Source organism: Lonchura striata, chromosome 3 (genome assembly GCF_050655825.1).
Source record: "Lonchura striata isolate lonStrDom1 chromosome 3, ASM5065582v1, whole genome shotgun sequence".
Classification (NCBI taxonomy): domain Eukaryota; kingdom Metazoa; phylum Chordata; class Aves; order Passeriformes; family Estrildidae; genus Lonchura; species Lonchura striata.
The window spans coordinates 65,577,149-65,590,161 of NC_140705.1; the positions used below are offsets into that span (position 1 = coordinate 65,577,149).

General features: G+C 34.4%; 1 protein-coding gene across 12 annotated transcripts in view; it reads left to right on the plus strand.

The window, feature by feature from the left end:
• STXBP5 (syntaxin binding protein 5) overlaps positions 1 to 13,013 on the plus strand; it is a 107,189-nt gene that overhangs the window by 46,727 nt on the left and 47,449 nt on the right. For all 12 annotated transcript variants that reach the window (XM_085575381.1, XM_021527026.3, XM_085575377.1 and 9 more), the window contains exons 8-9: positions 6,482 to 6,605; positions 7,662 to 7,740. In XM_085575381.1, coding sequence (XP_085431507.1) covers positions 6,482 to 6,605; positions 7,662 to 7,740 — 203 coding nt within the window. The remainder of the gene's footprint in view (positions 1 to 6,481; positions 6,606 to 7,661; positions 7,741 to 13,013) is intronic.

Here is a 13,013-nt window from a genome sequence, read left to right on the forward strand (position 1 = left end):
GCTGTGTTCCATCATGAACATGTGTGCCAACCTACCCTCAAGGGACAGGGAGCATCTAATGTCACAACATGCTTCACCTCTTCTCTCACCGAGTGTAATGCATGTGACATTCTGCCTGGTAGCAGGAGCAGGATTTTAAGCCTCAGGATTTATATGCTTGGTTCTCTGCTTGTTCTTGATGAGAGCTCTTCTGAGTGTGGAGTTGACAACCAGTAAGAAGAGAGCTACTTAGTCCAATCTTGTCAGTCCTGCCATCTTAGTGGGTGGCTAGGCTTCTGCAGGCATCATGAGCAGGGTGGCCAGGACATTGATACCATAAAGAACATTTGCTAGAAACTTTGCCATTGGTTTGGTTTCCTCCTCTCTCATCACTTTGTAGCTGATATTATTCTTAAAGCGTGCAACTTGAAGGTCTGTGTAGTCTTTTGATGCAACTTTCTTAACTCAAAACTTCAAATGTGTGCGGGATCCAAATGTCATCCTTTCTTCCTTAGCTGAGGAACATCATAATGAGGGTCAAAATCCCTGTGTGTCCAGAGGTCTGTGGAAAGATACCTGTTATTTCCTGAGGGAAGATGTTCAATCCAATTATATGGGTTTGTAGCTTCCTGCTTGATTTCATTTCAAATGGCCTGACCTTTAGGAGGCTTTCCTGAAGTAAGTTCCTATGTTGTGGTAGGGCAGTCTCATTTGTTGCCTGAAAGCCAGGTTAATGGAATACTGTGCACACTTTCTTCCTGTCTGAACACGTGTGCCTTCCCAGCACCTGGGCTAGTAGCTGCAGCACAAGAACACTAGGACACTCACCCCAAGGACAGGAGCAGGTAGGTAACATTAACCATGGCTGGGAGATGCAGCTCTAGGTCATGATTAGAATATGCCAGCTGATTGCTGGCATATTCTTCCCTCCAGAACATTCTCTTTACACAAAAATTCAGATAATTCAGCTATAATTTATACTTTACCTTTCTATATTATTAATTAAATCCTTAATTTAAAGAAGTGTATATTTTTTACTATAACAGTAATATTTTGAATATTTGGAATTAGTTAAAATAATGCACAAATGTAACATTCTTTTTCAGAGAATTTGGAGGAAATGATTTGTACATAGTGGAACTGCAGCTCTGAATCGACTTTTATTTAGAAAATTTCTTTGAAACCCTGTACTCTAAACATCCCTTTTGTCTTGGGCAGGCTCAATTAAACAGTAAAACTCAATTCCTTTTCCACCATTCTTAAGCCTTTTTTATGCAGACATTGGGGATTTAAGGAAAATAAGCTGTGCGTTTGTTATGTGAAATGCAGTTTATATTGCAGTCATTTCCTAACCTTTATGTTCATGAAAGAAATTAAACAAATTTCTCAAGTATTGCTTTTTCCTAAAAAACAGACCCCTGTTCCCTCAACTGTAACTTCTGAAAACTAAAGCTGGTTTTATAATCAAGTCCCTTCTTCAAGTAATATTTTGTTTGTTCTGATGTCAAGTAAGCTTTGACAGCATTAACTAGAATGCATTATAGATGGCTATTTTTAGACTCAGTGTTCTGGTACATGGTTGAGTGTAACAGATTATTTTAGAGCATTAAAAACATGTCAAAGTAGCTTGTGGAATTAAGAGGACAGGGCAAAGAGAAACAACTCTGTTATGCGACTTGCAAGAAACCAAAGTGTGTCAATGTATTTCATTTCATCGAAACAATCTTCATTTAAATCTCATTAGTTACATTTTTTTGCTTATTTTCTTCTTTTCACAGAATTTTTTTCATTTCCTTAGGTTGTTTACAAGAGAGTTAACATAAGTACTCCCAAACTTTAAAATACTTTCTTTGTATATTTTGGTGAACTGGTAAAAAAGGAGTCAGTATCATCATCCATTCATGTTTAAGCAAAAATGCTACCCCTATCCATTATTAAAGAACTGTCATAATAAGGCTGTGAAATCTGGATAAGATATGCTAAATAACCAGTCTAGTTTGCAGAATACCTAATCATGGACTTTGCCAGTCACAACAGTGTATTTCAAGCTCAATTAATGTCACAAGAGAACAAAGGATCATTGAGAAATCCAAAGAATAATGAAATGACTTATCAAGGTCTCCAGTGCATTCCATATTTTCAGTAGTCTAAATTCAGTGTTAAAAAGCTGGGTTAAAAAATTTGTCTTGAAAACAGAGTAAACTGCTTACATTAATAATTTTTGTGTCTACATCATTGAAATCCTCCATGCACTGCTCTGGTTTTCGCTGGAACAGCTTTAATTTTCTTTCTAGTACCTGCCAAAGAGCTGTGTGTTTAGATTCACTATGAAAAACTTTGATAACACACTGATGTTTTAGTTGTGCTGAGTACTTTTTAAAATTGTAATTATTATACTGTTCTTACTTCAACTCATGAGTTGTACCATTTTTTCTGATTCTACCCCGCATCCCTCTGGTGAGTGAGCAGCTGTGTGGTGCTGCTGGCTGGGGTTAAACCATGACAGATGAGAAGAGTGATCTCAAAATGTTCCAAAATCATATGCATGTAATCAGCTGTAGGGCTAAAATAGGTCTGTATGAATTTAAAGGAATGGAATTGTTTATACCAGTATTTAATGAATTAAAACAGCTAAATTCCCCTTGTGGAAAAACACCATAAAAGCTTCAGTCTTTATTGATGAACTTGTGTCTTAAATTGCAAGTCTGCATTTAAATTAATTTTTGTACCTCTTAAAAGTACCAAGAACTAAGTTATTTCTAGGGATATTTGCAAGCTATTGCAGAAGTAAAAATAAATTTCATTAAATGTTTTTAAGTATGCAATAATCTCTTGAAAAGCTAGTGATCTACTTAAGATATTTCTGTGGGAGTCTCGCATATAAATGCTTTTAAATTTGTTCCTCAGACATTTTTGGATTATTTGTGATTGCAAAGTCTTCCTCAGTTAACTGCTGCATTTGCTGCAAAAGTGTTTCTGTCTTAAAATTGGGTATACTCACCTTCTGTGCAGGCAGCATTGCAGTAATTTTTCCACATGGGATCATCTTTCTGGAACAGATAGGGAATTGATTTTGTGTTTGTGTACATATTGTCTCTACATAAAACTGGGGGATGGTTTCTACGATTTCTAATAAAGTTTATGCATATGTAGGAAAGCATGGTCAATTGTGTTGTTAGTCAAAAAAGTAAGATTCAATTCCCCACTCCCCCAGAAAATGTATCAGAAGTTTTGAAACAAACTTCCATAGAGTCCAGAACGGGTACCTGAAATTTGAATTCAAGTTAAGAGGATAGTAGGAATACTTATAATAAGAAACCTTCAGTGGTAATTTATTAAATATAAAGTTTTATCTAGGTAAAGTTGGTTGCATTTTTATTAGAGTTCTTTCTGTTTGAGTTCCTGTAAAGATTCCCTGTATTTGGGTCATGTTCATAAACAGAGGGACTCAGAATAAGGTTAGGACTCTGTTTACCTGTGCAGACAACTCCAATTATGGATATAAATGCCTTAAATGTAACAACAATCCTCTGTGATACTTGGGTATGATCTTGTTATAAGGGGTTACTTTCTGGTCCCATATGACCAAAAAATATTTGAGACACAGATATGTACCAGCTGATACAAACATACTGCTGCATTATGGTATAAAAAAGAAAACAGGTAGTTTTAATCATGATGAGAATTAAGATTAAAACAGAGTTTTATTCTGCATCAGTAAGTTTTATGTAAAATATTAGAATATAAATATACTACTCCTAGTGGCTCTTTACTGTCTTATAAGATTTGTGTAGTTTTGCAGACTCAGTGGATTCTGCTTCATTTTTCTATTTTATGCATTCCTCCAAATTCCAGCACTAATATTAACTCTGGAAAAAATGTCAAAACTTTTTTGCTCTTGTGTATAGAGATGTTTTTTTCAGATACTGGTTTCATTTGGGAGATTGAGACTCTTGCTAGTCAACAACTAGTGCTATCAGCTAACTACTACTACTTAAGGTTATTGTACTCTTCATTATAACTGTCTTGACACTAGACTAGCTTGTTGTGTACCTTGAGATAGTGCTGCAGTTACTTGTGGAATTAGCTTTTATTTTTTTAGGCTTACAAGAATTTGTGAATTGTGTAATAGCAAAGGATATTACTCTATACAAAATTTTATCATACCCAGCCCACAGAGTTGTTAGCTGGATTATTTTAAAAAACATAAAGTATATATTTCAGTTACATCTTGAAGAATATTTAGCTGCATCACTAGATATAACAAGTGACTAAAGAGACTGAAACTAGGTAGTAAATAGCCATAAAGCCAAAAGGCTCATTGTTCTCTTTCAGAGTGGTTTTTATAACCTCCATGTTCCTTGCAGAGAGAGCAGTCATCCTTCTCCTTTGTGCTCAGATATTTTTATCTTCTTAAGCATTAATGCTGTTTTAATAGTTGCAAGTTGTTGCATTTCCCTTCAATCAACAGTCTTTTTCAAGAAAAAGAAGAAGTGATCATTTCTTAGATTTATTTTTCGTTCCTTTTATGAAGCTTGCTTTCTTACTAGTTCTTAAGACCTATTTCTACATAAATGTGGATCAGTTTCATTTACACTATGGGCTGCCTACTGTAGTCAGGGTTAGATTTCATATGGGAGATTATGTAAAATGTACTGATTATATTGTATTGCTATGCCTGCTGTAGACGTTTATTTTGTCAGTGATGAGCTTTTTTAAATGCAACCTTCTCTTTACTGAGTCTCAAAATTGTTGATCCCTTGCTTTATTTGGTATAATATTGGTAAATAAAAATCCAATATTTTTGCAAGATTTCTTTTATAATACCAGTTTTTTCTATCTAAAAATTTATTTGACAGGCAGAATGAGCAAGAGTGTTTCACTTTGTTAGTAGGAGACACCATGTGAAGCATGTAGATTTGTTTCGGAGCTACATGTGTAGATGTGATACTGGTACACAGAATCTGTCTTTTAAAAATCTATAATGATTCCACAATACATAGGGAACAATATTAAATTTCACAAAGAAATGCTAAACTTAATCTGTAGTTTACATATATCCAGATGTTATATTAATTTATATTGGGGAAATTTTTACTGGAGACTATAGACTCATGCAGCATAGCCATTTTCTTCTGTCATTTAAGCTCTGGATTCTCCCATTCAGTTTGCTGTAAACTGTCTTGTCTCTCTGTATAACTTCATGAAATATGAAGACCTCATGTGTGTATAATCAGTTTGAGCAATGCTCACTTGCATCTGTCTTGAGATGTGCTCTTCACCCAGTAATTACTGCTTTAGCTGTCATTGCTGGTTACAGTTTGCTACTGCTCATACAGCCAGGTTTCCTCACAGAGGAAATCCCAAAATCCCTGCAGAGCTGGAGTGAGTGTAAGCCCTTCTTACAGACAGAATCACCATTGAAGGTATCCACTGAGGGTATCAGTTTTTACTTATTCAGCACCTGCTTTTCTATTTCACCTAGAGTAATGTCTTCATCATAAAATTTACCTTTTCAGTAATACCAAAGCTCTGTGTTTCTTGCCATTAATAGTGCCTTTTGCACCTTCTGGGAGGTAGAGAAATACTTTCAGGTTTCATTATTTACTCATGCTGTCATGCTATAACTAGAATTTCCTTGAATATCACCTAATGCTTTCAGAATATCTACATGTACTAACAGAGTTGCTGGGAGCAGAAATGACACCAGTCTTCTCTTGCTACGTAATATTTTTGTCTTATTTATATTCTTTGCATCATTCTTTACTTTCCTCTTGCCTGAAGGCAGCAACTAGATTTTATTTACTTAGCTATTTTCTGCAGCTTTTATGAGGCATGTTCTATTGTTCAATTCCTAATTTTAGCAATCTAGAGATGATTTTGTATTTATGGAAATATTTATGAGTAGATTCCTTTGCTTTCCTGCACCTCGAAGCTGTCATTGCAATATTAGAACATCCAGGCTAATACTTTGCTTTCATCATCATAATTTCAAAAAAGTTTTGTTACTTCAATTCTTGCTTTATGGAAGTTTTGACCCAATGCTTGCCTCTTATGCACATCCACATAAACATCTCAAAACAATATGTAATACTTAAACTTAATAATCTCATCCCATGTTTTTTGTCTGGACAGTATATTTTTCCCAATACTGAAAAATTTTGGTTAGCAAGCTTTAAATAAGTGCTTGCAGTTATTCTGTTCATGCTAGCCTTCATGGAAGAATACTTCAATACTATGCTGAAGAGGATGAGTTCCCACCTTGCTTTCCCCTAAACAGGTCACTACAGTGAAGCCAGTATTTTTGATGGGTCAAGTGTCTGAAAGTGCTAGTTATGTAAGGAAAAGTTGACATGGGTAAATTAGGACATAATAGGGATAGGTATTATTTAATTAGTAATTTTTCTAATTGCCATTTTCTGTTTAATGTCATTGAGGAAGGTGTAATAATAAAATGATAATTAGATACATGACTTATGTTGTTCTGCTTTTTCTTGCATAGGCTATCCACTCTGTGGCTTGGCATCATGAAGGAAAACAATTCATTTGTAGTCACTCAGATGGTACCTTGACCATATGGAATGTAAAATCTCCTACCAAACCATTCCAGACAATCACTCCACATGGTAAGATGAAAATGGTTACCCACTGCACTTGACAGCTCTTAAATCATAGAGAACTTGTTTTTAATACATGCCAAAAGCATGTATTAAAATGCACTTGCAATGCAGTAAAAATCTTTCTCAGTCATGCCAGTTTCTCATAGATATCACTTGAAAAATCTTTATGAAATAAGAATCCAAATCAATGGATAAGAATCCAAATCAGCTTTCTCTAATTCTCTAAATTTTGAGCTTGTCGTTCACACAATGCCACTGATCTCAGAATTAACTAATGCATATTTTTCAAGACTTGGTTTTTGCTCATATTACAGTCCCATATATTGTTTAAAATACATATGAGCAAGTACCTATTTTATGTATAAATGTGTAGATTACCACATAGATTTTAGAAAGGGTTTGTAACAGAACAAGAATAACATCTAGTAAGATGTCCCCACTTCTGAGAGGTCTTGCATTAATGTTCATCTAGGAAATTAACATTACTTGTTTTGTTCTTCTGCGAATTATACTGCTGCTCTTCAAGTAAATTGTACACAAATGCCAGGCTTACATGCTGTGCTTGTCTCTATTTAATGTCTTAGCAACTTATTTACTTAAGATTTTTAAATGTGTCTGTATCAGTGAGGTAATTGAACAGTTGAGACAGGGCAGGCTTTTCATGCTCAATTGAAGACTTAGCCTTAAGAATAAGACTCAGGATAAAGCTCACTTTACGTTTAAGCTGACCAATTTTAATTGCAAACGGGTAGACACAACATAAATTTTAAATCTCTTAGTGCTACTTGAAACAGCACTTTAGGGGAGGATTATACATTTGAAAACAAATTTTCTACAGTAGTCAGGTTTAGAGTTGTTCCTTTTCCTAAACCTTCTAAGTTGGTGTGTTGAGAGCTTTAACAAAATTTTAATTATATTATTCCAAGGCATACTCTATAACTGTCAAAGTTGTTGAATATATGTTGTGTGAATTTTACACTTCTCAAGCTGCACAGTGAACTTCATTACTTGCCATAATGTTACGGAACTGCAAGATTAACACAGGAACATCATTTACTTTAGGAAAGCAGCTGAAGGATGGAAAGAAGCCAGAACCCTGCAAACCTATCCTTAAGGTGGAATATAAAACAACTAGAGCTGGGTAAGACTTGTTTTGTATACAAAATGAACATGAGTGCAACACTCTGGGAATGGACTTTGTTTCCCAGTTGTTGGGGTGCATATTCTAATGGTACAGCTCTATTTTAGCTTTGATAAATCAAATACTGATGAATAAAATACAAAAATTTGGGTGAATGAATTACTGTATACAAAACAATGATGCTGCTAATGCATTATCTACAATCTTCTTTCATGCTACTAAAACTTGTATGTGTTTTTGCTCAATTTTTTGAGACTTGTGGCTGATAAACCACAGAAGACACAGACATGATAAATTGATCTTTGACAAACGGTATCCCAAATTGAATAGTCTTAATTTTGAATACATCTTTCTCCCCCACAAAATGTTATTAACAGAAGTTTTTCTAGTAGTGTGCAGTAATTTCTGCAGTGAAATATTCCTAAATATGCACATTGACAATGTAACAAAGCAGTTATTGCAACAAGAGGCTCAGATGGAATTACAAGATTTATAGAGCAGCATGCTTTGTTACCAAGACTGTGATTAGGATGGATGGATTTCCTGAACTGTGTGGAATTTCTTTCCTTTATGGTTCTAAAGTGTTTGAGTTAAAAGTGCAACATAAAGATAAAATATTCATGGAAATCTGTTTGGCTATTCGCAAAAGCTGATTTTTTTGTTTGTTTGTTTTCTTTTATATTTGGGAGGGTTTGTGTACCATTTTTATTTGCTTTTCAGGCATTCAAATCTGTAGAAGATGGTTAATTAAATTATACAGTACAGTATTGTGTTTATATACTCATCACTGGCTTTAGGTGTTTTTATTTTCTGCTAAAAATGAGGTAAATAGAAGCTTAAAACTGCTGCTAGCTCCCAGTTTTATAAAAATATCATCATCTGCAAAGCTATATTTTACTTGCAAAAGTCTACATCTATCTGCATAATCCTTTCTCAACTGAAATATCAAAAGCTGATCTAAAGAGAAGTAATCAAAAAATCTCAGCTTCAGCAAGTTACAATTTCTGCAATCAAAAGCTTTCTTTTATTATGAACAGTTACTCTGAAGGAGACAGTTTGGAGCTTGTTCTGTGACATAGTATTACAATGTGAAAATAACTTGACTCTTCACATAGTTTAAGGAGGAGTTTATTCTAGTATAATCTGTAATTATTCCTGGTGGTTTGGGGAAGCTACATTTTCCTGATTTGGCTTTTTTTTTTTTTTTCTGTTGCACCTCTCACTTTCTAGTGTTTATCCAAACTGAATGTTTTGATACATTTTGATTTATTCTTCTCTCTAATGTTTTCTGTCATCGTTGTACTATTAATCTACAATTATTGATAACCCTTCCTGAACTTTAAGTGAGAGATGGAAAAAAAAAACCTGCAACAATCAAAACATCACCAGGCTGCACTATGGTAGAGAAGCAGAGCACTGGAAATCTTCTTTCATTTAGTACTATGTATACTTCAGGTTGCACTTCAATTTTCAGTTTCACTTGTAATCTTACAAGAATTTTAAGGCAAGACAGAACTATCCTTCAATACCTAAATTTTTGTTAAATTTTCTATTTATTTGTTTAAGTATATGCAAGATAAGATTTTAACTTTTATCTAAAGTGCTGTCATTTTTTTATTCATGGTTTAATGTCTGTAGCACAGAGGAGAATCATTTCTGGACAGGACAAAATTTTTCAGGTTACTGAAACAATGTAAAAAGCATATCAAATGAATTTTCTATAGCAGTTCACTATAGCTGTACTTTAAAAACAAATTATAAAAATCAGAAGAAAACAAAACAAAGCAAAAAAGCTTACATTTAAGAGATACTATTTAATGCTTAAGTTATATTTCAGATCTTTATTAGGAATAAATGTTCACTATTTCCATGCTCTATTTTGAACATCTTTCTGTCACTCCTTTTTTGTGTCTCCCTTATCTATCTAGAGTGCTCAAGTATCTATGTCTGCTTCAGTATCTCCTCCAGTGGAAAAGTTTCCACTGAAAAGTTTCATTGATATGATCTGAACTGGTTGGTTTTTTTTACTGCTTCTAGTAAGCAGTAAAATTGGTTTTGGGGAAAAGGGGTCCAGAACCATGCAGAAGGAAGGACCATAACCAATGGCAACTTATATTCAGGGCTACAGACACTATTCTTTTTACTGTTGCAGCTGTTATTAATTCCTTCTTGCTTTTTTTCCCTGCATTTTGTTTTCCATATTGTAAAACTGGGGTCAGGACAAAAGGAGGACATGAGGCTGTTCCTGGGTTTTATGGGCTGGCTATTTATTTGCTAACTTTGAGGGGTTTTCTCTTACTTTTTGGTTGGTTTGGTTTTTAAATTTACTGCAAATATTGCAAAAGGTGAAGTGTCCCGAGCCAAAGTAATTTATCCTACAACAAGAGTATGTCTGTAGCTTTATTTCTGGGAGAAAAGTAACTATCGATGAATAAGGGGTGAAAAAGGTACATTCTTTGTATATTTCTAGTACAAAGTGGCATCATTTTGCAATCTCAGAGTATAATGTCACTGTACTGCAGCCACTCTTCATCTAAAATGCTTCATCCTTTTCAGAAGCACTGAATTTCAAAGGTAGCTTACATTTTGAGCTTTCTGAACTGGTTCATATATTGCTATTTATGAATACTTTTTCTGTCTAAAGTGAATCTAGAGGCACTATCAAGCTTCCTTGTGCCACTCCCTACCCCTCCAGATTCAGTCCTTCTTGATGCCACTTTCCATGCAGGCAGGTTCAGTGCCCTACAGTATTTACCCTGGTTGGTATTAGAATTATGGTAAAATTGCCTGTATCTAATAGAAATTAAAGCTCCAAAGTCTCCATGTAAAACTTAATTCAGAAGGGTTTTGTCTTGGTAGTTGATGCAGCTGTCATTGACTGTCTGAGTCATCTTAGTGAGATGGTGGTGTGTGATGGGGATCCCGAGGTTACATTAGTGATGATGCCTCCCACTAAGGAAAAGTTGTTAATCTGTTCGTTTAGTTTGAATAGTGCTATTTTCTTGTGACAGCTTATTGGTTTAAAACCACACTTCCAAAATAAATTCATAGTTTTATCTTCACTACTAATTCAGGACTTCAAGTATTAAGATAAACTAACTCTTGAAGTCTTCCCCATCTTCATACTAGGATTAATTTCTCCACAGATTTATTCATGGTTTGAAAAGTAAGCCAGATGGTACCAATGACCTGATTTTTCTGTATACCTATCTCTCACACATCTGAATTGTCAGAAGCTAGCTCACACTTGACAGTTTACTTCTAAAATTGAACAGAAATATCCTCCTGGGTTGTGAGCCACTCAACTCTTAATTGCATTATGTTTTCATACATTGCAAGACCTAATCCTGTGTTTTCTTAAATTTTTTTCAATGACCTCCTGCCCCCTTTTTATAGTCGATTTCATATAGTATTCTCCAGGTGATTGTACATATTTCATTGATGAGAAAATTCATATAAGGGGATTACTTGCAGACCTGCTGAAGCTGAACTGTTTCAAAGAATCTCTGTATGAGAAGCTGCTAAAAATGCTATAAAGCAATTCTCTAAGACCTAACTCCTGTGTTTTTTAAATATCTTCCATTCTTTCAGGTAGGTAAACTGTAATTAGCAAAGTTGAATCAGTCTCATCTATTATATAAAGTACAAATCTTCTAAATTTTTTATTTTAAATTATGTATTTCTAATTGATGTGCACTAACCTTTTAATATATATCACAGTTGAAGTGCAACACTTTAATTAGAAAATGCACAGTTTGCATTCATGGTAAATCTGTGGTTTCATGAAAATATGAAAAATTCATACACAAACTTTTAGTGGCCTTTCTGGCAGACTCAAGTCAGGTTTAATCTTTGATTAATTTGTGGAAAATCTGTGTGACAGATCAGTGTTCTCTATTTGTAGCTCTTCAATTCCTTGCATCTGGCAGGCCTGCCCAAAGCAGTTTGATTACCTTGAGAAATAAAACCTGGAGAAGCTGACATACAATTGTCACTGTGATGTATGAAAATTAAAAATTGTTATTTGTTACTTTGTTACTGTCAGTTGATCCCAGTGAATGTGCAAATCTGATAGCTACTACAAATTGTCCTGGCAGCATTATTGTTTAAAAAACCTGATGATTTCTTTGGACAAAAAAATACTGCAGTAAATCATTCCAATACAATGAGACCTCACCAGTACTTTTCTCTTCACTGACATCCTGAAAAATACCAGACTAAGTTCAAGTGTATAACTTCCTTGAAATTTCTTCATGGACCTGACCATAAAAGATTGTGTGAAGTTTCAATATGAAGAGCTGAGATTAAATTAAGACTCAGAGAAAACTTAATTCTCTTCTAGAGATGCATTCTGGGGTACTGTTGGAGGCAAGATATTGAACTTGATGGACCCATAGTCTGATTTATGGCCGTTCCTTTGAGGTCTCTTCCTCAGTCAGCAGTGCTCCTTGGTCCTATCAAATCTTTGGTCATCAATCTTTCTGGATGATCAAGCAGATTGTGAAACACTTGTAGAAGCTGGAGGCTTATCTCAGTCTGCTTTGCCTTCAAGTGCTACAAACACAAAGTACATTTCAGCCAAGTCTTAGACTCATGAACTGCAGCGTGTTCATAAACCAAACCCCTAATATAGAGCTTTCAAGAATTCAGACGTATCTAGTCTCACTTTGTGTTTCAAATACCAGCTATGAAAAGCCATTTAGACAGTATGGAGAAGATGGTATTATAGGAAAGGATTAAAAAAAAAGGTTTCCTCTCTTTTTACAATATATAAGGATGGGGTTTTTGTCTGTAGAAATTTTCCCCAAATACTGATATACTAGCTACTTCCAAGGAAGATGCAAATTAAGGGTAGAATTTCTACTGAAAGTGAGCATAAAAGTAGATCAGAGGGAACTGATAGATATGCAAAGTGCCTATTTTTCCTTCAGAGATATAATGTGAAATTTCAGGCAATAGTCAGTAATGAGTAACATTTATTTTTTGAGTTGCATACTTACAGTCAGTCTACTCTTATAAAAGGATTATGTCCTATTTGAAATTAAAATGAATGATTCTTGACAATCAGGAAATAAGAAAATACCTGGTAAAATGAACATATATACTTAATCTTGTTTTTCAATAAATTAAATAGTAAACTGTACATTATGTGCATATTGGAAATATATGGATATATTTAAAAGTATGTTGCTGCAAAGGCTTTTTAAAAAGTTTCAAGGGAATCTTTTAATTTCTTCTCAAGACCAGAAGAAATATCTCTGCTTTGCTCTACT